Source organism: Alligator mississippiensis, chromosome 2 (genome assembly GCF_030867095.1).
Source record: "Alligator mississippiensis isolate rAllMis1 chromosome 2, rAllMis1, whole genome shotgun sequence".
Taxonomy (NCBI): Eukaryota; Metazoa; Chordata; order Crocodylia; family Alligatoridae; genus Alligator; species Alligator mississippiensis.
In genome coordinates this window covers 273159792-273182665 of record NC_081825.1, presented here as the reverse complement: position 1 = coordinate 273182665, position 22874 = coordinate 273159792, and the positions used below count along the sequence as shown (strand labels likewise).

The 22874-nt window shown below is 45.6% G+C and overlaps 1 protein-coding gene across 2 annotated transcripts in view; it reads right to left on the bottom strand.

Moving 5' to 3' along the window:
• Window positions 1-18361: 18361 nt before the first annotated feature.
• The window catches only part of TDP1 (tyrosyl-DNA phosphodiesterase 1), a 121201-nt gene continuing 116688 nt past the window's right edge, over window positions 18362-22874 (bottom strand). For both annotated transcript variants that reach the window (XM_014596502.3, XM_059723163.1), the window contains exon 16: window positions 18362-18909. In XM_014596502.3, the coding sequence (XP_014451988.1) occupies window positions 18836-18909 (74 nt within the window). In that variant the 3' untranslated portion in view covers window positions 18362-18835. The remainder of the gene's footprint in view (window positions 18910-22874) is intronic.

Here is a 22874-nt window from a genome sequence, read left to right as displayed (position 1 = left end):
GGTCATGGGCAGAGGAGGGAGAGATGAATCAAGGGTGTATAGATGTGATAAGAGTAGGGAAAAAGGCAGGAGAGTGGGGGAGGGTGTTGCTCTCTATGTTAAGGAGCATTATACATCTTCCATAATCAAGATGGAATCAGAGAAGGGGCAAATTGAGGTATTGTGGGTCATAATACAAGGGGGTCAGAGGGAAAGGGACTTGGTAGTGAGGGTCTACTACAGACCGCCACATCAGGAGGATGAGCTAGACCTGGAATTATCAAGGCAGGTCTCAGAGGCCGTATGGTCAAAGGACACAGTTGTCATGAGTGACCTAAACTAACCTGACATCTGCTGGGAGGAGCAGTCAGATAGCTCTAACCGTTCACGTTGGTTCTTAACCTGTGTACAGGACGTTCACCTAAGACAGGAGGTATACAGTCCCACTAGGGGAAACGCCTTACTGGACTTGGTGTTGGCTTCAGGAGATGACATGGTGGCGGGCCTGTGGATACAGGGTAACCTAGGAAACAGTGACCATCAATCGATTTAATTCACTATCTGATAAAGAGTGGGAAAGATAACCAGTAGGGCAGAAGTGCTAAACTTCAAAAAGGCTAACTTCAATGTGCTCAGATTAGTTAGGGAGGCACGGAAGGACAAGAGGTGGGTGACTCCCTCCTGAGGAGGACAAAAGCAGCGATCTTTCGCCCTACCCCCTTAGTCTGGGAGGTCTGCTGCCTCCTAGGAGCCCGTATCCAGGATGTGGCTGAGAGGATCCCAAAACTTATCCAGCCCTCGAACCACTACCCTATGCTCCTTATCTATGTGGGCACAAATGACATGGCTTGGAGCAATCCCATCTGGGTCATGAGTGGCTATAGGGCTGGGGATCAGGAGCCTGGGAGCGCAGGTGATTTTTTTCCTCAATCCTTCCAGTTGTAGGTCATAGGCAGAGGAGGGAGAGACGAATTGAGGCAGTAAACAGAAGACTGTGGTGCTGCCACCATGAAGGCTTCAGCTTCTATGACCACAGTCCGCTCTTCGGAGAGAGAAGCCGAGGTCTGTTGGGAAGAGATGTCCTCCACCTCACTCCACTGGGAAAGAAGCTCTTTTCAGCCAGAATGGCTGACTTGCTCAACCGGGCTTTAAACTAAGCTTGTCGGGGGATGGGCAGACAACCACCAGAGCAAGCTCACCAATCATCAACTGCAAAACCAGCAGGTTAGGATGCTCAAGAGAACCCACTCCTATCCCATCCCAGGAACAGAGTTTCTCCACGAGTACAAGGAAGCCTAGGGCCTCCAATGGCACACTTAAGTGCCTGTACGCTAATGCTAGGAGTTTGGGGAATAAACAGGAGGAACTGGTCCATCTGCTAAACAGAAATGACTACGACCACATAGGGATCACGGAGACCTGGTAGGACTCCTCCTATGACTGGACTACCAGTATAAAAGGCCATACCCTGTACAGGAGAGATCGTGCTGAAAAAAGCAGGGGGGGGAGGGGTGTAGCTCTCTATGTGAAGGAGAGGTACACGTTCCTACAAGCTGAGATTGGCACCCAAGGCGGATGACTGGAGACCCTTTGGGTTAGAATACAAGGGGAACATAGTGAAGGGGATACAATGGTAGGAATCTACTACAGACCTCCAAACCAGGAACAAGTGCTTGACCAAGAATTCACCAGGGAACTGGTTGAGGCTGTACACTCTCAGTGCATGGTCGACATGAGAGATTTCAACTACTTGGACATCTCACCGGATGTGTGTTTGGCCACATCCAGTCAGTCACGAAGCTTCCTTACATGCGTGGATGAGCTCTACCTGCCCCAAGAAGTTTAAGGGCTGACAAGAGGCAAGGCACTGCTGGACCTGGTACTGGCCAAAGGAGATGATCTAATCAGCAACCTAAGAATCAAAGGGAAGCTGGGTGACGGTGACCATGAGTTGATCACTTTTAGTATTCATTGCAAAGCTGGCAAGTTAGCCAGCAATGCAGTAGTCCTTAACTTTAGGAAAGCTGACTTTCATAAGCTCAGGAGGTTTGTTTTTGAGGCCCTAAGAGGCCATGATTTCACAGGGAAGGAAGTTCATGATGAGTGGTTGCTCTTAAGGAAGAGATCCTAGAAGCACAAAGGGAGTCCATCCCCACCCATAGGAAAGGTGGTAAAAGGGCTCAACAACCCCCTTGGCTCAACAGGGAACTCATGGACCTCCTACGTCTAAAAAGAGAGGCATACAATGGATGGAGGACAGAAAACGCCACTAAGGAGGAGTATACTGTGTGGCAGAAGGCCACCTCTGTTTCTCCCCAAAAACTCTGCTCTGTGACAATTTGGTTAGGATGGGCCCAGCAGAGGATACACAACTTACCCTATCTCTTTAGGTAAACTGAGCTGGATACATTCCTGAGGGAGGGGGGAAACCTGCTCCCTCTGCCTACGTGACTGGTATCACATACCTGGGTGACGGACTTGCTCCCTGGGGAGCTAGGAACTGCCAGTCTGCCCAGCAACTAGTGATGTATTTCAAATTGGTTGGCTGACAGCCAACAGGTGCTGGCCTCCATTGAACCAGGTAAATGAGGTCACAAGGGCTATAAAACTTAAGGACTGCCCAGGAGGAGGGGGCAGCAGCCATGAGGAAGACTCAGAGAGGGAGAAGAGCTGGACCATCTGAAACTTGCTCTCTCTCACAAAACTCATGATCAAGGAACTGCCTGCCTCCAGAGGGAATCTCCACCTGCCTCTGGATGATACTTGTGAGTAAGCTACCTGAGATTTAATGAGACATATAGCTTGCAGTAACTCAGATGCACGATCAAAGGCTACCCAGCCAGGGGAGTTTGCTCAGTGGGATTTCTCGGATACTGCTCTACCCTGTACCCTATTCTAACCCTAACCTTTGAAACCAAAAGTTCTCCTTTATACATAGTGTGGGAGACTTATTGGGAGTGGGTCTTGATTATGCCTGGGGCTCCCCTTGGTTCAGCTGACTAAGGGAGACCGCTACTTGTGCTTCTGACTGAAGGAAGCATCCCAAGTTCTTGAGGTGAATCAAGTACCCTCGTGGGCTACTAGGCCTGTGTTTCCCAGGGTACGCAGAGCCAGAATCAAGCACAGCCCTGGGTGGTGGCAGTGGAACCCCCAGGCTAGTGCGTGTGCTAGGGGGTTGGCCAGATGTGAGGTGCCCTCAGGGAGGCACTCAGAGCCTGGAAGGTGGCTGGGCGCAGTGAGGTGGGCGGCTCAACGCAGGAGCACCACCTACTGGCCCGCCACATACTGCATTGGTCTGCACCTGCAGGGAGCAAACTAGAAAAGCCAAGGCTACAACTGAACTCCATCTGGCGACATGAATCAAGGACAATAAAAAGTCCTTCTTCAGGCTGGACCCCCTATATATCAGCTGGTCCAGATAGGTTGCACCCAAGCGTGCTAAAGTGTTGGCTACAAATGTCCAACTCGGGATCCTTAAAATTCTAGTTTATTAGGCAGATTGAAACACTGTAATCATAAACCTTGGGGCTGGTCCCCACACACACACACGTGCACACACACACACACACACACACACAGTAGTAGGCTATAGAGTCAGGTATACCTATCCTACAAGTGCTGGAGTCTGCCATCGATGGCCAGTCGAGGCTTCTTTCAGCGTGGTGTTATCCTCCACAAGGGGGTCGCCGGCTGGTCCTTCTGGCTGGACAGGTCGGGTGCTGGTCAAGTTGGAGATCGAGATCAAGAGGGCGCCACTGAGGGTCACTTTTCACTGCCTTTTATCTGTCCCTGGTAGACTTTGGTGACTCCCCAGTTTTCAGGTTTGCCCTATCCAGGGGTCATTGACCCTCGTGGGACTTCCGCCCCCCCCCCCCCCCCTCGGTGGCTACTGGACAGCATCTGTCAGCCCCAGGGGTTGTCCGCATGTACGTGCAGGTTTGGGAGTCCGTTGATGAATTTAGAATAGGACTCTGGGAGTGGTCGATCTGGAGATATTCAGCCCAAAAGTTGGTCTCTGGCGTTGATTAACTCTGGCCAGGGCTTCTAGCCCTTGATCAGTGACGTTTAGAGATTTCCCGGTTGTTACATTGTCTTCTATTGAGTTCTTCCGTTGGTTGATCTGCAGCTTCCAGGTGATAATTGCTGCCTGCTACTATGTTACACATTCAATCACTGATTCACTCACTCTTTCAGAGGCCAGCCCGATACAGGGAAGGGCAGTTTGATTCCTACCCTTGTTAACATTGTTACAATGTATAACTTACTAAAACACATTTAGTTGAAAGTTGAAAGGTGAGGAGTATAAAATATAAGCTACAAATGCCATGGCACACAAATAGATAAAAATACCAAACTACAAGGGGAGATACAAAATGCACACACACAAATTTTAAAACACAATTCCTTATCTTAAAGTGAAAGAGAGAGGAAGGAAGAAAAGGTAGAAAAAGAGAAAATATCCAAAGAGGGGAGAGCAAATGCAGGCAAGAGGAAAAGGGGGCTTTCTGCTACATTATTCCCCCCCTTGACATCGGCCTTACACAAGGGTGATGTCACTATATTGTTTGAACAGCATTTTTCAGCTATATAGACAGGAGGTGTCTCATCTTCAGCTGGTTTGAAGTTAAAACAAAACTTAGGCAGTTAAAAGATATTGAAAGAGAAAAGCCTTGAGGGGGGAGAGAAAATAACATAACAAGGTTGATTTGAACAGTTAAAATGGTATAGTTGTCTCTTTGCTTATGAAAATATGACTTTGAATGCAGTTTTTTTACACACATCTTGTTATACTGATATTTTAAATAGCATTTAAATCCTTAAGAGAAGTACAGAGAAAAAACAAAACAAAACCCAAAAAACAAAGTACAGAGGACCCTTAATAAATCCTTTTGCTAACCAAGTGGAATATAAAACCTTTTGAGAATTGCTGCCCTTGTTTCAAATATCAGAACAACTTTCCAGTCCAACCGGACGGAAGTGTTCTGGTCTGGGATCCACAGACAGGTCCAATTTTTAGAGGAGGTATTACCAATTACTCTTATTATATTTTTATGATATCATATGTATTTAAACTGTGACAACTTAAAACAAACCAAACAGACAAACACAAAACATATAACAAGACACCACAAACAGACAAGACAATTTTTGCCATGGCTGTGATGAGGAAGATGCTGCTGGTGGTAGTGAGGCCTCATGGTTTGTTGGTCACCTTTGACTACACTGTGGTTTCTGCAAAAGAAAACAAACACACACAAACCTGCCAAGGAGAACTCCTTGCAGTGGCTGATTATTCATATTTACAAAGTGCAATGCTGACATGTGCAGTGGCAGTGCACACAGCATTTTCCATTCTTTGGGTGCTTTTCTTTTTTACTGAAAAAGCAGAGCAGTTACCTACAGGAGGGTGGCCATCCTAAGTTGAGGATTTTTTTTTGGCCTTTTCCTGCCTCAACATCGGGGTGGGCACTGATCAGCCCGTCCGATGCGTATTTTCCAACGGCTCAGAGCCGTTCCTTCCTGCTAGCCAAGAAGGGTGGCCGGCAGGATTAAAAGATTGGTTGCCCTGTTCCTCGAGGGTCAGGTGGTTGGTGGCTCACTTTTTTTTTTTTTTTTCTCCAAGCTGGGTCACTGGGATGCTCTCCTCATGACACAAGGAATCCTATTAACAAGGCTAGATTCAGGGTTAGATCTATTCTGCCCCCTTAAACAGTTTCAGTTGGGACACATGTACCCATTTTCCTGATTCAGGTCCCATTTCCTCCCGAATACTTTTAGTGCAGCTCCGGTGTTCAGGAGTGCACTGGTATGCCCTTGAGTTCCCACCGTAACAGGTATTTGGGGTCCCCCTCCTGGATCCCAATCGAGGGTCCCCAATTTCTCCCATGAGCCGGGGCTTTGCTCAGGGGTCCCATTACGGGGGCTCCGTCAGTGCTCCTTGGAGACTGGGGCTGAGGCTGCTACCCTGTTAGAAAGGGGAGGTGCTGCTCCCTCCCCCCCTCCCCAGTCAGCTCTGCCGTTCTGATAAGCAGCTCGGCTAGAGGCTTTCCATGCCATTTCCCTCTCGGTTCCCCATGCTGCATTAAAAACTTCCAAACTGCTGACCGAATCCCATTTTCCCCCTCTCTTTCCTTTGATACCCTCGGGTTAACCCAGTGTGGGCTGGGGCGATAATTTGGGCCCCCAACTCCCCTATCAGTTTTGGGGTAGGCACTTTCATTAGAATAGGTAACCATATAATTCGGTGTGTCATTAAGCTTTTCTCTGAACTGGGTGGCTGCAATCGCCCCCCCTTGACGTCCAATTAACCTCTCTGCATCCTGAGCCCGGGCTAGGACTTCTCCCAGCACATATCTCCCAGTCTCTCAGAGCGGCCCCATCAGTCCAATTATGGGCTGATGCATACCCTCCTGTACCTCCTTCCAAAACCCAGGAGGGTAATCTATACTTATGTCTGATGTCCATTTGTTCTCCTTGTCTAGGGACAGAACCGTCCCTGACAGCAATCCCAACATAACACACTGGATCACATAGTCCCTAACAGGTTCCCCAGGTGTCTGGTGGCTAGCCCCAAACTGTCCCTTAAATATCTTTCTTCCCAAACTGATCCCCAAACCCACTATGCTCCGGAGAATATTGTCTCCCCCAAAGCTGTCCTCCTGATTCATAGCTGCCTGAATCTCTGGGGTGGCGCAAGCCCTTAGTAGGCGGTGCCATTCCCAGACACTCAGGGTTTCACACTCCACTACATTCAGGGATTTCTGCAACCACTGTCCCAAATTCCTAATGTTAGCAGATCCCAGGGTCTTGCCAAGGGCTGCTAGATCAGCTCCACTGAGGGGGACTGTTACCTGTGTGGTTTCTGTGGGTTTTCCCTGAGCATCCCGAGTGACTGAGGTCCGCGTGATTGCGCTCACCTCAGGCACCAGGGTCCTTTCCTGATCAGACTTAGGGTCTTCTGGAGAGGGCTCCCCTGCATCCTCTGGATCTCCCCACATCTCCCCACCCCAAATCTCTCCTGGATTGAAGGGGATGTCTGGATCCCTGGCTTGGTCTCCCCGGATGACAGCTGCTACTTGCAGGCTGTGCTCCTGGAGTTCCTTTTTTAAACGGTTAATGGTATTTAGACAGGGGCCATGGTTGACCTTGGCTCCCTTCTCAGCTTGGTCTTTAGCCATTGTTTTTACCAATTTTTGCAAGGCTTCTCGGCTAACCTTTTCTTGGTCCAGTAATTCCAATTGTTGGGCATTGTCTTGATTTATTTTTCTCAGTTGCTCATTTTCATTTTCCAAGTTCTGAGACAACCCCTTTAGAGTCTGATTACTGGTTTCCAATTGAATACATCTGTCTTTTAGAATTTGGATTAGCTCCTCCTTTTCCTCAATTTCAGAGGCTCGCTGAGCTTTTTCCTTAACTGCTGTTTTTACAGCATGCCATAGCAGCCAGACCAAGGCACTGTGTTGCCTTTGAACTGAGGGTTTTTCACAAAGGCAAAATCTTTCAAATTGGGATTCGATGTCCCCTATGGAAAAGCCTGGGGTGCACACATCCTCCCTCCATGGGCTGGGTCCACCCTTCAGAATTTCCCTGTGGAGAGGGGAAATTTCCTCCCTCCGTACCCACTTATCTTCTTGGCCTCCTGCTCCAACCTTAGGGTTTTTTTTCCTAAACAAAGACATTTTCCTCAACATGCCTCAAGCCTGTCAGTTTCCTTGAGCCCTCGCGCTCCCAACTCTGCCTCTGTGCCTGCAGTTCTACAACCAAATCCCTTCCTTGAGATATGCTCACCCCCTTAGGTGACAACTAAATCCAGACCCTCCTTGAGTCTGCCCACCCCCTTGGGTGAGTCTAAATCCTAATCCACCCCCTTGGGTGACTATTCCCCACCCACCTCCGTGGACGTGGGTTCTATCTGGAGACACAGTCTCCCCAATTACCAATCCGCTAATAAGCCTAGAATAATGCCCACATTCTCCACCAAATAATGTTGGCTACAAATGTCCAACTCGGGATCCTTAAAATTCTAGTATATTAGGCAGATAGAAACACTGTAATCATAAACCTTGGGGCTGGTCCCCACACACACACATGCACACACATACACACACACACGGTAGCAGGCTACAGAGTCAGGTATACCTATCCTACAAGCACAGGAGTCTGCCGTCGATGGCCAGTCGAGGCTTCTTTCAGCGTGGTGTTATCCTCCAGAAGGGGGTCGCCGGCTGGTCCTTCTGGCTGGACAGGTCTGGTCGAGTTGGAGATCGAGATCAAGAGGGCGCCACTGAGGGTCACTTTTCACTGCCTTTTATCTGTCCCTGGTAGACTTTGGTGACTCCCCAGTTTTCAGGTTTGCCCAATCCAGGGGTCATTGACCCTCGTGGGACTTCCCCCCCCTCGGTGGCTACTGGACAGCATCTGTCAGCCCCAGGGGTTGTCCGCATGTACATGCAGGTTTGGGAGTCCGTTGATGAATTTAGAATAGGACTCTGGGAGTGGTCGATCTGGAGATATTCAGCCCAAAAGTTGGTCTCTGGCGTTGATTAACTCTGGCCAGGGCTTCTAGCCCTTGATCAGTGACGTTTAGAGATTTCCCAGTTGTTACATTGTCTTCTATTGAGTTCTTCCGTTGGTTGATCTGCAGCTTCCAGGTGATAATTGCTGCCTGCTACTATGTTACACATTCAATCACTGATTCACTCACTCTTTCAGAGGCCAGCCTAATACAGGGAAGGGCAGTTTGATTCCTACCCTTGTTAACATTGTTACAATGTATAACTTACTAAAACACATTTAGTTGAAAGTTGAAAGGTGAGGAGTATAAAATATAAGCTACAAATGCCATGGCACACAAATAGATAAAAATACCAAACTACAAGGGGAGATACAAAATGCACACACACAAATTTTAAAACACATTTCCTTATCTTAAAGTGAAAGAGAGAGGAAGGAAGAAAAGGTAGAAAAAGAGAAAATATCCAAAGAGGGGAGAGCAAATGCAGGCAAGAGGAAAAGGGGGCTTTCTGCTACAAAAGGAACTAGCAGACATCATAGCATAGCCACTCGGTCACAAACTTCAGCAAGATGGTGTTAGGCTGGACATAAGGAAAAACTTCTTTACTGTCTGAGCCCCCAAGGCCTGGAACGAACTCCCCTCAGAGGTGGTGCAAACACCTACTCTGGACACTTTCAAGGAATATTTGGACGTTTACCTTGCTAGGATCCTTTGAACCTAGCTGACTTCCTGCCCTTTGGGCATGGGGCTGGACCTGATGATCTGACGAGCTCTCTTACAGCCCTAATGTCTATGAAATCTATGAAATGTCTATGAAGAGCATTGGTGAGATGGGAGTCCAGGAAAGGTGATCATTCCTAAAGGAAGTGATCCTTCAGGTGCAGAAGGAGACTATTCCATTGCGCAAGAAAGGGGGCAAAGGGGCCAAGAAAACCTTTTGGCTGAACAGGGAAATCCAGGAAAGTCTATGGGCAAAATAAGAGGCATATAGGCTATGGAAGCAGGGGGTAGCTTCCAATGAGGAGTATACTTACTTGGCCTGCACTTGCAGGAGGCAGTTAGAAAGGCCAAAGCAGTGGAACTTAGGCTGGCAACAAAAATTAAAGACAACAAAAAGTCCTCCTTCAGGTACATAGGGAGTAAAAAGAAGGCTCAGAGTAACACAGGACCCCTACAGGACAACTTAGGCCAATTGATGACAGATATGGGGGACAAAGCTGAGTTCTTCAATGAGTTTTTTGCTTTTGTATTCCTGAACAATGATCAGGACAAATCTTAGACACAGGATCACAGACAGACACAGAAGGGACACCAGCGCACCAACTGTTAGCTCTGACATAGTGAAGAGACACTTAGAGGGACTCAATGTGTTTAAGTCAGCAGGCTCAGATGATCTACATCCTAGGGTGCTGAAGGAATTAGCCAGTGTCATAGCAGAGCCACTGGCACAGCTCTGTAAGCACTATGGTGCTCAGGTCAGGTCCTAGAGGACTGGAAAAGGGCCAGTGTGTTACCAGATTTGCCCATCACTTTGGGGTGCGCTCATTTATTAGGGATACATTTCTAGGGTCTTTGTAATTCTATCAATGTGCTGCTTGTGTTACTTGTGTTTCTATACAGAGCTATATATCACCCTTCTGCAAGTCCTCACCCCCAATGGAGCCATCTTGCAGGACTCAGTTTCAATAGGGCTGGGTTCCTCCAGTCACCAAATCAGTCATACACACAAACACACACAGATTAACGTGACACGCATCACCCAGCTGGGTTGATCAGTATGGACAGGCTGACACCTTCACATGCCAGGAATCACTTCATTAAGGTAACAATAAAATGCAGTCGGACACGAGCACACAGGTGAACAGAATACCTCTGAATCCAGCTGGGTGTCCAGCTGACATCCTCATGGGCCAGCATTCAGTTCATTAGGGCACATCTGAGCCAAACTGGGTCAATCAGCCTGTCCAAGCTGATCCCCTTATGTGTCTCAAACTCAGCATGTCCCAATCTTTAGCCCTAACTGTCCTGGTAATGGTAACCTCTTGCTGAACAGACCCCACAGTATTTCTGGGCTTCACAGGCATCTTTGGCTTAGGTAAAAGAAGCGTTGCTGCAGAGCAAGTGGGGAAGGAGAAGTAGAAAAGGAAAAATATACCCAGTTACTACCAGTTTGACTATAAAAGTTATTTATTACTGAGTATATGAAATGTATAATGGTACTAGTAATAATAGACATTCAAAGGAAAACAATCAAAACAATTACAATATTACCCTGGTTTCACTAAGTATTTGGAGAAACTTAGCTCAAGCTTAACTAATACGATTCAGGTTCAGAAATCTGTGCCTAGAGAGAAGAAGAGGAAGAGAGAGAGAGTGAGAGCTGGGGTCTCACCAGTCTAAGGCACTCGGTTTCCAATGCTGACAGGTAAAGTTCTTAGCACAATCCTTGAAGGGAGATGATCTGTTTCTTCCAGTTTCTCAGTAACAACAGCAGATGGTGTCAAAGAGATTTCTCTCTTGAAGCACCCCGTTTGCTGCTTTTACAGACTTTTATACCCTCAGTTCAGCTTCTTCAAAGCATTCTTTTAATTGCGTAAATAATTGTCTTTTCTATTGACAAGGGGTTATCTGGTTTGGAACATCTCAAGAAACTGATTAACAACCAGGAAAAACATAAGTTTTTAAGGAGTAACCAAACACTTAGGAGCCAGCTTGACATTCTTATGGATAGCAGATATACTGGATGGGATAGCTCATTGTTTCTTCAGGAACAATAGGTAGCTTGCAGTGTCAGTTTGTATTTTTACTGGTTGTGAATAGGCTTCAGCTTAGCATGACTTTTCCAGATCTTACCGTAGTCTTTTAACAGACTTAAGGGGATTATTGGAGTGTTCATAAACTTTGTGGGGAAGACTTCCACCAGTCATCCCAGGAAAAGTATGACAGCATTTGTGGTCAGAGCTCCAACAGGTTAGAGGCTGTGATGAACCCTTTACTATTGTTCAAATGTTGCCCATACCCCCTCTGACTCAGTCTTGTGCCTCAGCATTCCCTAACCCAGCAACTGAGTTTTAGTCAATCAAGTTTAAATAGGCCTCCCATAGTGGGACCGGGGAATGTACAGCCTGAGATGCCTATTAAACTTTACTTCTGCTTGGTTCTGGTTAAACGAGGTGGAAGGGTATGTGTGTGTGGGGGGGGGGAGGGGCCGGGAGAATAGAAAAAGTCCTTTGTAAGTCCAGTAAGAGCTGGGTGCCAGGGTTCTCTCAGGAACACATTGCTGACAGGTAACAAATGTGGTCCTCATTTTCAAGAAGGGGAGGAAGGAGGATCCGGATAACTATAGACCAGTTAGTCTCACCTCTATCCTTGCAAAAAAAACTTTGAAAAAATTATGAAGGTTCACATTTATGTGAGTCCAGCAGGAAAAATTATGCTGAAGGGCAACCAGCAAAAATTCATACCAGGTAGATCCTGCCTGACTAACCTTGTTTCTTTTTATGACCAGGTCAAAAAGTGCTTAGACACAGGAGTCAGGGTAGATATCATTTACTTGGATTTTAGGAAGGCCTTTGATACAGTTTCTCATCTTATTCTCATAAATAAACTGAGCAGCTGTGACATAGATGACTACATGGTCAGGTGGGTGGCAAATTATCTTAGGGATCGCACCCAGAGCGTGATGGTGGATAGATTGGTATCAACCTGAAAGTATGTGGGCAGTGGAGTCTCATGAGGCTCAGTCCTTGGACCTGTGCTCTTCAATGTCTTCATCGGTGACTTGGATGAGGGTGTGGAGAGCACTCCGTCCCAATCTGTGGATGATACCAAACTAGGGGATAAAGTTAACACACTAAAGGGTAGGGAATGGATCCAGGTAGATCGTGATGTGTTGGAAAAGCAGGCAGAACAGAATAGGATGCAGTTCAATAAAGACAAGTGCAAAGTGCTGCACCTAGGGAGGAGGAATCACCAACACACTTATAGGCTGGGGGAGGACCTTCTCAGCAGTACAGCAGTGGAAAGGGATCTTGGAGTCATAGTTTACTCCAAGATGAACATGAGTCGTCAATGTGACAAAATGATCAGTAAAGCTAACTGCACTTTATCATGCATTAGCAGGTGCATGATGAACAGGTCCAGGGAGGTGATACTACCACTCTATGCGGCATTGGTCAGGCCGCAGTTAGAGTACTTTGTCCAGTTTTGGGCACTGTACTTCAAGAGGGATGTGGATAACCTTGAGAGGGTCTGGAGGAAGGCCACTCATATGGTTAGGGGCCTGCAGGCAGAGGCCTACAAGGAGAGACAGAGGGATCTGGATCTCTTCAGCCTCCACAAGAGAAGGCTGATAGGTGATCTTGTGGCCACCTACAAATTCATTGGGGGGGGGGGGGCAGCAAGGAACAGGATATGCTCTGTTTACCAGGGCACCCCTTGGGGTAACTAGAAACAATGGCCACAAACTGACAGAGAGCAGATTTAGGCTAGACGTCAGGAAGAACTTCTTTACAGTAAGGGCTGCCTGAATCTGGAATGGGCTCCCAAGGGAGGTGGTGCTCTCCTCTACCTTGGGGGTCTTTAAGAGGAGACTGGACAAGTACCTAGCTGGGGTCATCTGACCTCAGAGCTCTTTCCTGCCCATGGCAGGGGGTCGGACTCGATGATCTACTGAGGTGCCTTCCGACCCTAATATCTATGACTGCGAAGTGCTCATTTAAAGCACAGTGGGCATTTAGCAGTACCTACACACAGTAAAAACACTGGAATCACTAGAATACAGCAGTACTTTTTTATGTTGTATGAAACATTTATGTTGACTTTAGGGTCTTACTTATTGCCTTTTGTGTTGCTAGGTTCAGTCCAAAGTGCACCAAAAGGACTCCTGCTGACTTCACTGAGTTTGGAATCAGTGCCTTTATGGGACTACATTGTCACCTTACTGCCTGATCTCAACATGGGACAATGCAAAGTTGCATCATACCAGAAACAGTGCAGGAAGGATGACTTGAGAGCCACCATCTGCCTCCCCATATCCTTTCTGCTCTGGGAAAAAAGTAAACTGCACTGGCTTTATCCCTTGCACACGTTACCCATTGCAGCTATGCTGGCCAATGCATTGGTATGGGGGATGTGGAACTAAAGGTCTAAGTTAGTGGTAGCCAACCTTTTTTGGTAGGCATACCACAAGCTAAGTCCAATCTCCCCCCCTGCCTTAGTGACACTCCAGTCCCTTTCCTCTGCCTGATCTGCCACACTGCTTTCTGCTCCTTGCCTGATCTGCTGCACTGCTCTCTGCTCCCTGCCACTTGCCTAGTCTGTCACATAACAACACAGTGCCTGTCTGTGCTAGTTGTGGCACATGTATTGTGTTGCCCCCTCCGGCCCCTTGCATCTGTTGGCAGGGGATATCTTGGTGGAACCTACTTTTCTTTCTATGCTGGGAGCTGAAGTATGTGTAGCCTGTACAAGAGAATAGTTAGACCTTCAGGTCCTCTTGCAAGGTCATATGAATTTAATGCTTAGCTAGATTTTAAGAATGCTAACTCATTGCTTTAGACATTAGAAAAAGAATCTGCTGGTGACCTAAACGTAATCCACAATTTTCTTGGGCTCCACAATTCAAAAAGGATGTGGAGAAGCTTGAGAGAGTCCAGAGAAGAGCCATGCGCATGATCAGAGGTCAGGGAAGCAGACCCTACGATGACAGGCTGAGAGCCCTGGGGCTCTTTAGCCTGGAAAAGCACAGGCTCAGGGGTGATCTGATGGCCACCTACAAGTTTATCAGGGTGACCACCAGTATCTGGGGGAACGTTTGTTCACCAGAGCGCCCCAAGGGATGACGACTAGGTCGAATGGTCATAAACTACTACAAGACCGTTTCAGGCTGGACATAAGGAAGAATTTCTTTACTGTCCGAGCCCCCAAGGTCTGGAACAGCCTGCCACCGGAGGTGGTTCAAGCGCCTACATTGAACACCTTCAAGAGCAAACTGGATGCTCATATCTTGCTGGGATCCTATGAACCCGGCTGACTTCCTGCCCTTTGGGCAGGGGGCTGGACTCGATCTTCCGAGGTCCCTTCCAGCCCTAATGTCTATGAAATCTATGAAATCTATTAAATCTGCCTACTATTTTCCTGACTGGATAACCACATCCAGTGGGATCAACCTTTACTGTGGTCAAAATCAACGAAGACACAATCAGTTTCAGGACCTGGCACATCAGGGCCCTCATGACCAATCCTAATAGTGAACATCTAAGAATGCCACACTGTAATCGTGGCTCAAGAAATCAGGAGACACAACACTGACATTGATGCACTGAGCAAGACCCAATGAACAAGAGATAGGCACCTCAAAGAGCAAGGAAGCATCTATATCTTCTTCTGGAAGGGTAAACAAGGAGAACACCGACTCACTCCACAGAGTTGGCTTTGCCATTAAGAATGCATTCATAAACCAAGGCAGAGTTCCTAATTGGAATTAATGAGCACCTCATGACTCTTCATCTCAAACTGGCAGGAAGCCAATATGCCGCTGTCATCAGCATCTATGCCCCAACTCTTGAATCCAAAGAGGAATTCCAAGCCAACCTTGACCAAGTCCTTTCTGACATTCTGGAGGGAGACGAGCTTATTCTGCTCAGCAGTTTCAATGCCCGAGTCAGAAGGGACTTGAACCTCTGGAATGGAACCATCAGCAAGGAGGGAATTGGAAAAGTCAATGCCAATGGCATCTTCCTCTTGACCAAATGTGCAAAACAGATTCACCATCAGGTTTCACCAGAAAGCCAGGTAGAAGACATCATGGCAACACCTGTGATTTAAGCATTGACACTTAATTGACTATGTCATCGTTCGTGCCCGGGATCACAAGGATGTCTGCATCACTCAAACTATGCTAGGAGCTGATGATGATTGCTGGACTGATCACCAACTCATCTGCTTGGTTATGTCACTCAAACTGGCTCCCAAACGATGGCTACAGCAGAAGGAATGCTGATAAAAGGGCAACATTGACCTCTTCTACCAGTGCCTCAATGAAAAGCTGGTGAACTTCAATCAGTAACAATGAGAGAATGTTGGCAGCCTTTGGAATGCCTTCATGTCCACTGTCATCAGTGTCTGTGAAGAGACACTTGGATTCTCTACCAGGAAACACGAAGACTGGCTTGATGAAAATAACTGGGGGGAAAAAAGGCTGATCGACCACAAGCGCAAGGCTTTTTGTGTTTGGCAGAATGACACTGACTCCAGGCAAAAGAAACTGAATCACCAACAAGCCAAGGCAGAGGTCCAAATGAAGACCTGCAATGTGAAGAACAGGTGGTGGGAGGCCAAGGGGAAAGAAATTCAACATCTTGCTGACATGCATAATATGTGCAGTTTTTTTAGTGCCACGAAAGCCATCTATGGTTGGAGCATAAGATGGAGAAGACATGATCAAGGAAAGTGGAGCCATCAATGCCCATTGAAGGAACATGTTGAAGTTCTTCTCAATTGAGACTGTTGTTGACCAGTGTTCTCAACTCCATCCTGCAACACCCAGTCAGGGATGATCTCAGAATCCCTCCAACCCCTGATGAGGTGAGGAAAGCCACCAAGCAGATGAAAATGACAAGGCACCTGCAGCTGATGGAATCCCTGCCAAAAATCTTTAAGCCAAGGGGAGAGGAGCTCACATCACAGCTCCGTGCCCTCGTCTTAAGGATCTGGAATGATGAGGAAATCCCACATGACTTCAGGGATGCCATGATTGGGACAATCTTCAAGAAAGGAGACAGGTCTGACCATGGAAATTACAGAGGGATTTCCTTGCTGTCGACCACAGGAGACATCATTGTGAGAACTCTCCTGAACCATCTCCTTCCACTTGCTAAAGAGCACCCCTTAGAATCTAAGTGTGGGTTTAGGGCATCAAGAGGCACAACTAACATGATTTTCACAACTTGCCAGCTGCAGGAAAAATGCTGGGAACAACATAACACTCTCCATATGGCCTTCTTTGACCTCATGAAAACCTTCAACTCTGTTAACCAAGAAGCACGTTTACCTCAATAAAGTAAAAAAACTGGACTTGGCATATGCACAGCTAGCCTTTCTAATTGCTCTGTACACTGGCTACAACTGCACATTCAAGGCCATTTTCAAAACCAGTAAGTTAGAGGGGAAAGACCTTAATTTTAATGTTACCAACTTTTCAAAATTAAAATTGAAGCCAGACACTGCTCAAAGACTATTTTAATAACTTCTTTATCTATAAGCCAATAGTTCAGACACTTAAATATTATAGTTTGTTTCTATGTTGACAGGTTCTATCTTTCGGTATATAGTAAATGTAATTACTGATAACTTGATGGCACTATTTAGTTAAGAAGAAGACGGAAATAATCATTAAGCTGAGTTGTTTCCTGAATACACACCATATGTCACACTAAGTTTCCTTTTTGGGTCTTACTAGCCACCTGCAAAACATGAACTACCTAACATCATATTTATAGCTTCAAAATATTCAATAGGGAACAGCCAAATCCCTTTATGTAGACAAAATAAACTTAGAGAATTTTTTTTTTTATTTCTTTCCTAATGGATGACAACTAGACACAGCTCGAGGAGGAATTTTTAAACAGAATGATATATTTAATCTGTTATAACTTCATCAGTGTGGTGTACAAGTTTAGGCAGAGAATTATGGTGCACCAGTTGTGTCTGATGCAAGATTCGACTACCTCAGATTAAGGTGGAACTCAGAGTCATAGTTAAGTCTTCCATTTTGTCTCAGGGAAGATGACAAATGCTCCTCGTGGAGACTTGCTTAGTTGCAACATTCTAAGAACATGGATTTGTAACTACTGTAGTTTATTAGAACACTCAAATGAGTTCTGAATTATGAAATTCTAGGTCAGAAAAGGTCAAAGTCCCATATGCACACTTGGAAATTATACTTCACTCTGGCTTTAGAAAAGGGCAGCAGGCTATTGAGACCCGTGACCATTTGAACAGCTTCCATATATGCAGTCAAACTTGTTCAGTTACATCCAGTGATTGCAGCAATCACTAGACAATTTCTGCACTAAAGACAAGGTACATGGAAGGTGATTCCATCTGTTGCCCATTTCCTGAGCCTTTCTGGATAGGGTGGAATATAAATTTAAATTACAATAACAACATGGACAAAGGGCCATCAAGTAGACTCCAAACAGGGGAACTATCTGGTAACAGACCTGAAGAGTGCAGAAGAGAGAGTTTACCAGGATAAGTAGGGGCTGGAACATGGCATGATGCAGGAAAAATTACAAGTTTTCCCTGTTTTGATTATACTGATGCCTTACTAATTTGATGAAAGTATTGCAGCAGAGGTAGGTCTAACAAACAGGCTGGAGTAGGCTGAAGTCCAGAAAAGGAGCATTAAATCACTACTACTTAAAGCAGTATTAATTTATTGTGTCCTTTGTGTACTGAGAGATTGCAAGATACAAACATCAGCACTAGATCAGTGTTGGTTTGGATCCCAACCAAATGTGGCAGATTTGGCCGGGATCCAAACCAAAGCTGAACTGAAAGGTGAGGGGAGTGGGAAGTTGGAGAGAGTGCACTGTACAACTGAGATTTGCAAGCTAGAGTAGCAGCTGGGGAGCAGCTCTGACACCACATCACAGATCTCACCCCTAAGAAAACTTTCCAGACCCCAGGTCTAGTTATTTGCACTAGTGTTTTGACTACAATTTGGACAATTGGAAGGAAATGAATGGAATAAATATACTTAGAGAAGCTAAAACCAATAAATACTAGCATTTATGGGAGCAACCTACCCTCTTAATGGAGAGGACTAACTATTGTAGAGGAGAAAGCAACAGGCCAGTTCCATTTTTGATGGGAAGTGTAAAAAAATGCCTTTTATTCACTTTTTACTTAATTATGCATACAAAACTCTTTTAGCCATCACCAAGGGCCCAATAACAGTCTAGAAGAATACTAACAGGTATGAATATATTCTGACTGAAATCAGTGGGAACCTCTGAATATATCTAACACTGTCATTTTAACACCTTTCAAAGTGTAACCTCCACCACAAAAGGAGGATAGAAAACAGCATTTAAAAATACACTGCCCTACTTTCTAGGAAGTCCATAAATAGGAATGTGACTACAGTTTCGCTAAGGATTCCCACTTCCCATTCTCTCTCAAAGCACTCTTTAATATTATTGATGTGTTTACAAAATACAAAATTGGTTAAACAACATACAATTTCACATCTTAAAATCGGAAGTGAATCAGTCTCACAGCTTGACAGTAGGCTCAAGTGTCAGGTGCTGTAATCTCAGAGTTTGCTTGGAGCTTTCATGATGGAACCCACATGTTTCCATGAGTATCCGGTGCTTTGGTGTAGGGGATATTCCAAATCCATGGGCGGTCTACAAAACAGAAACAAAAAATATGCACATGGGTGAAATCCTAACCCCTTCCTTGAAATCAAGGGTGAAACTGCCACCGATTTGATTGTAGTTAGTATTTCAATCCAACTCTTAAATTCAGTTGTTTGAGAAAATTTACTGAGGTCTTGCTAAGAGTGAGATTCCAAGACAGGTATTTTAAAGAGGCTCTGCTTTTTCCGTATGGCTGTCCTTTTCAATCCAAATATGACAACCTGATGTTCTTACACACACACTGATGAAAAGTATGTCAGAGAGAGCTTATACAAATTTTAATGCAGCAGAGCTTACTTTGGTCCATAGGTTGTAAAATTATAGACAGCAGACATTTTGATTCAATAGCAACGTAAGGGAGGATTTCAGCCTAGGGATATTTTAGTTATTCACATGGGCAGTAATGACTATTTCACAGGAAAGGTGTTTTCAGGTGAGGAGAGGCCCTCGGTTACAGGAACGCCACCCTAGAGAGGCGCAAACGCATAGGTTTGATATGTTTCATCCTTCCTTCTCGCCTTGCAAAAAATCTCAGACACTCAAGGGCTAGGGATTGTACACAAGTATAAAGATGGGGTGTGGACAGAGAAAGGTAAAGTCAGGAAGTTGCTACAATGATGGGCGTGATACTGGTCACCAGAAATGAGACAGGGAGTTAATGCTGCTTCAAGAAACACTGAATTCTGTAAATTCCCTCTTACAGTTCTCATTCATGCATTCAATTTATACACTGCTGTTCCCAGGAAGGTTCAGAATGGATTACAAATAAAGACAAAACTACTCTCAAGGTATGAAGCAGCAGACTTCCCAGAACTTTAAAACTCCATCCCACCCCACCCCACCCCCTCCCAGTTCTCAGGGATGGCTGTTAATGGAAACATTCCTGCCTCTGCAAGTGTTTCAAAGTGAGAAAGGAGAAGGTGAGAAGTGCTGAACCACAACAGCTCCAGAGAGCAATGGATTTTTGTGGGCATCTCAAGACTTCAAGAGCTGTGTGCATCTCAGGATATCAGCTGATTTAAGAAATCAAACTTGATTCAGGTCCTCTAGGCATCTCCTAATGGAATGAGAAAACAATGCCTTGAGGTGAACCTCAGAGTTACTTGCCCCATAAATGATATCTCTGTGTAAACTGGACTGCCTCTGTTTCTTCAACTGTCAAATGAGATCCTGAGTTCTTACCTTTTTTAAAGGGAGGCAAGGATTTTTTGTGATATCTTTGATTGGACCATCTATCTAGTTGAAAGAGATGTTGAACAAAGTTTCGGACATGAAGTGCCCTTTTCAGGTCCTTTTACAGAAAGGCATTCTGGGGATTAATTACTTCATGTTCTTGCATCTTCCCAAACACTAAGCATGTTAACTATTGCATATATGTATAAATACTATACAGCAGAGAAAATTTCTCCAGTCCTAGAGGAAAAGCAGTGACTGTTTAGCTTTTAGTCTGTGCAATATGATTTGTATTTTATATGAGAATGATACAGAGCACTTCTATTATCAAAACAACAAGGGCTGGCTTTTCTGGCAGCTGTATATTTAAAGCAGTGCAGTAACTTGCAATGCTGTGGTAGGTAAAGATGATCTAGACAGACAAGTAGGATGACTTAATCACTGACTTGCGTCACTTGATTGTCTAGTTATTACTATACATGTTTTAATGTTGTGGGATTTAGCTAAGATTCTCTTCAAATGTAAAATGTTAAATAGCAGAATAAGAGAAGAACAACAGCAGGGGAGGGTAATTAATGTGTACATTATACAACAACGCACTATGTTCTGAGACAGGTGCCAAGGCAATTAAAAATGCTTTTGTTGCCTTCACTATTGAGTTAAGTGTGAATCTCTGGAGGAGGACTATAGTCCCATATTTTACAGTGCAAAGATATACATGGGAAGAGAGAAGGGGATTTAGGGGAAAAACTGAAATGTAAAATATATTCTTATTCACGTTGCATAGGGTGGTATTACAGGTTACTTTCAAATAGTCAGAAAGGCACTTAAAACAGGAGCATTCACACATTAACAGGCATTATCCTGTTTTAAGTACCCTCTAAACTTTTTAAAGACAAGTCAATTCAAATGATGTTTGCCTTTGTTCCATCTTACCCAGGTCATTCCAGGGTATTTTTAGTTAGTTCCAGGGAGTAAAATGCTTAATTTGCAGTCCTTCAGCATCCCAGGATGCACAGCTCCCAGCCTCATTACCCATCTCCCCACCCTTCCCCAAGAGCAGATGCACTGTGTGGCTTAAATACAGCAATACCACTGGGGGAAACATGGTTCCCTGACTCCATGGTCTTGCTGCCCAGTGGCTCTTTGCTCAGTGCAGAGCTGCCAGAACTTACATTCAAAGCTACCACGCAGCCAGGGGAGGCATGCTTCCCTCAGCTCCCTTGTCTCACCACGCAGCAGCTCTGTGTTGAGAATGGAGCTGCTACACAGCAAGACCAGGGAGCCTGGGGAAGTATTCTTCCCTGGGATCCCGGCATGAGTGACTGGTGCCTCCTGAATCTGGGAGGCATCCGCAGAAGATGCCAACCCTGTCACAGGGGGCACCAGCCCTACCGACAGCATCAGTGTTGGCCAACAGGGGGGCACGTGCTCCTCCATGCACCCCCTACCAGTCATCTATGGCTCCCGGATCTCACTTAAATTAACACGGTGGCTCCATATTGAGAACAAAGCCACTGAGGATTAGCTCCCGGCAGCTCTGCTCTCAGCATGGAGACACCATGTGGCAAGACCAGGGAGCCTGGAAAAGCATTCTTCCCTCGGCTCCAGGGTCTCACTGAAATTAATAGAGTGGCTCAATGCTGTGAATGGAGCCACCAAGAATTAACCCCTAACAGCTCCACTCTCAGTACAGAGCTGCCAGGTTATCCAGTGTAATCCAGTGGTTCTCAACCATGGTGACATGGCACACTGAGGTGCCTTGAGATCCCTTCAAGGGTACCACACAATGTTAACACTGTTAAGTTTACACCCATGACTCACAAGATAAACCTAGAGATTTCAAATAAGAATCCACAGCATTAAAAATATTCTGCTCTGTTGGCATCTTTCTGAGTTCTTTGCAACAGAAGAATTGTTTTATTAGTTTTCATACAAAAAATGAATGAAGACTAAGCTGGCATTCACTGAGAGATGCCTCAAGTCTATCAAGGGGTGTCTTGAGTCTGTTGAGGGGTGCCTCAAGTAATATCTTGACAAGGGTATTTACATGCATCCAGTTCACTGGAGTTAGATAGGGAGAGAGAAACAGTTGCTGGGAAGGTATGGCTGGATATTGCCCAGACAGATAGCGAATACCTACCAAAGTCATGCTTAGCTCTTACGTAGAACTTGTCATCCATATATTTCAAAGCACTTTGCAAAGGAAGCTCAAAATCGTCTCTCATATTGGGAAACAGTCTGAGAGGCTTTCCAACACTACACAGCAACCTAGCAGAACTCAGTTGTCCTGACTGATGGATCAGAGCACGAGCTAGACAACATTGTTTCTTGCCCGTTTCATCCCTATCACTACGTGAGCAATATCAAGGATGCGATGATGGCAAGATCTTTCATTCCCTTCAGACCACAGCTGAGGCACACGAGTGAAAGCTGCCCTGTGGCCTATGCTATATCTACTGTGTGAACTTAATTCTCTAGGGCATCTTTAATTTTGTCAGAACTAAAATCAACCAGAGACAAAGCCGTCTCCTTGCTGAGTCTCCCTCATCTCCACCTCCAAGCTACCTGCCATCCTCTCCCCCCCAAATCCAGAGGATCAGTCTGTTTGAACCTGAACTCTGAAGATACTTCCATAGGGATCCAAACCTTGTGGCTCAGCACGGGCCTGATCCAATGCCTGCTGAAGCTGCTAGCAATCTTTTCATCCGGTTTTATGTGAATCAATCTGTTCTTGACCTAGACAGTTTTGATTTGATCCCTGGAGTCAGACCTCAGAA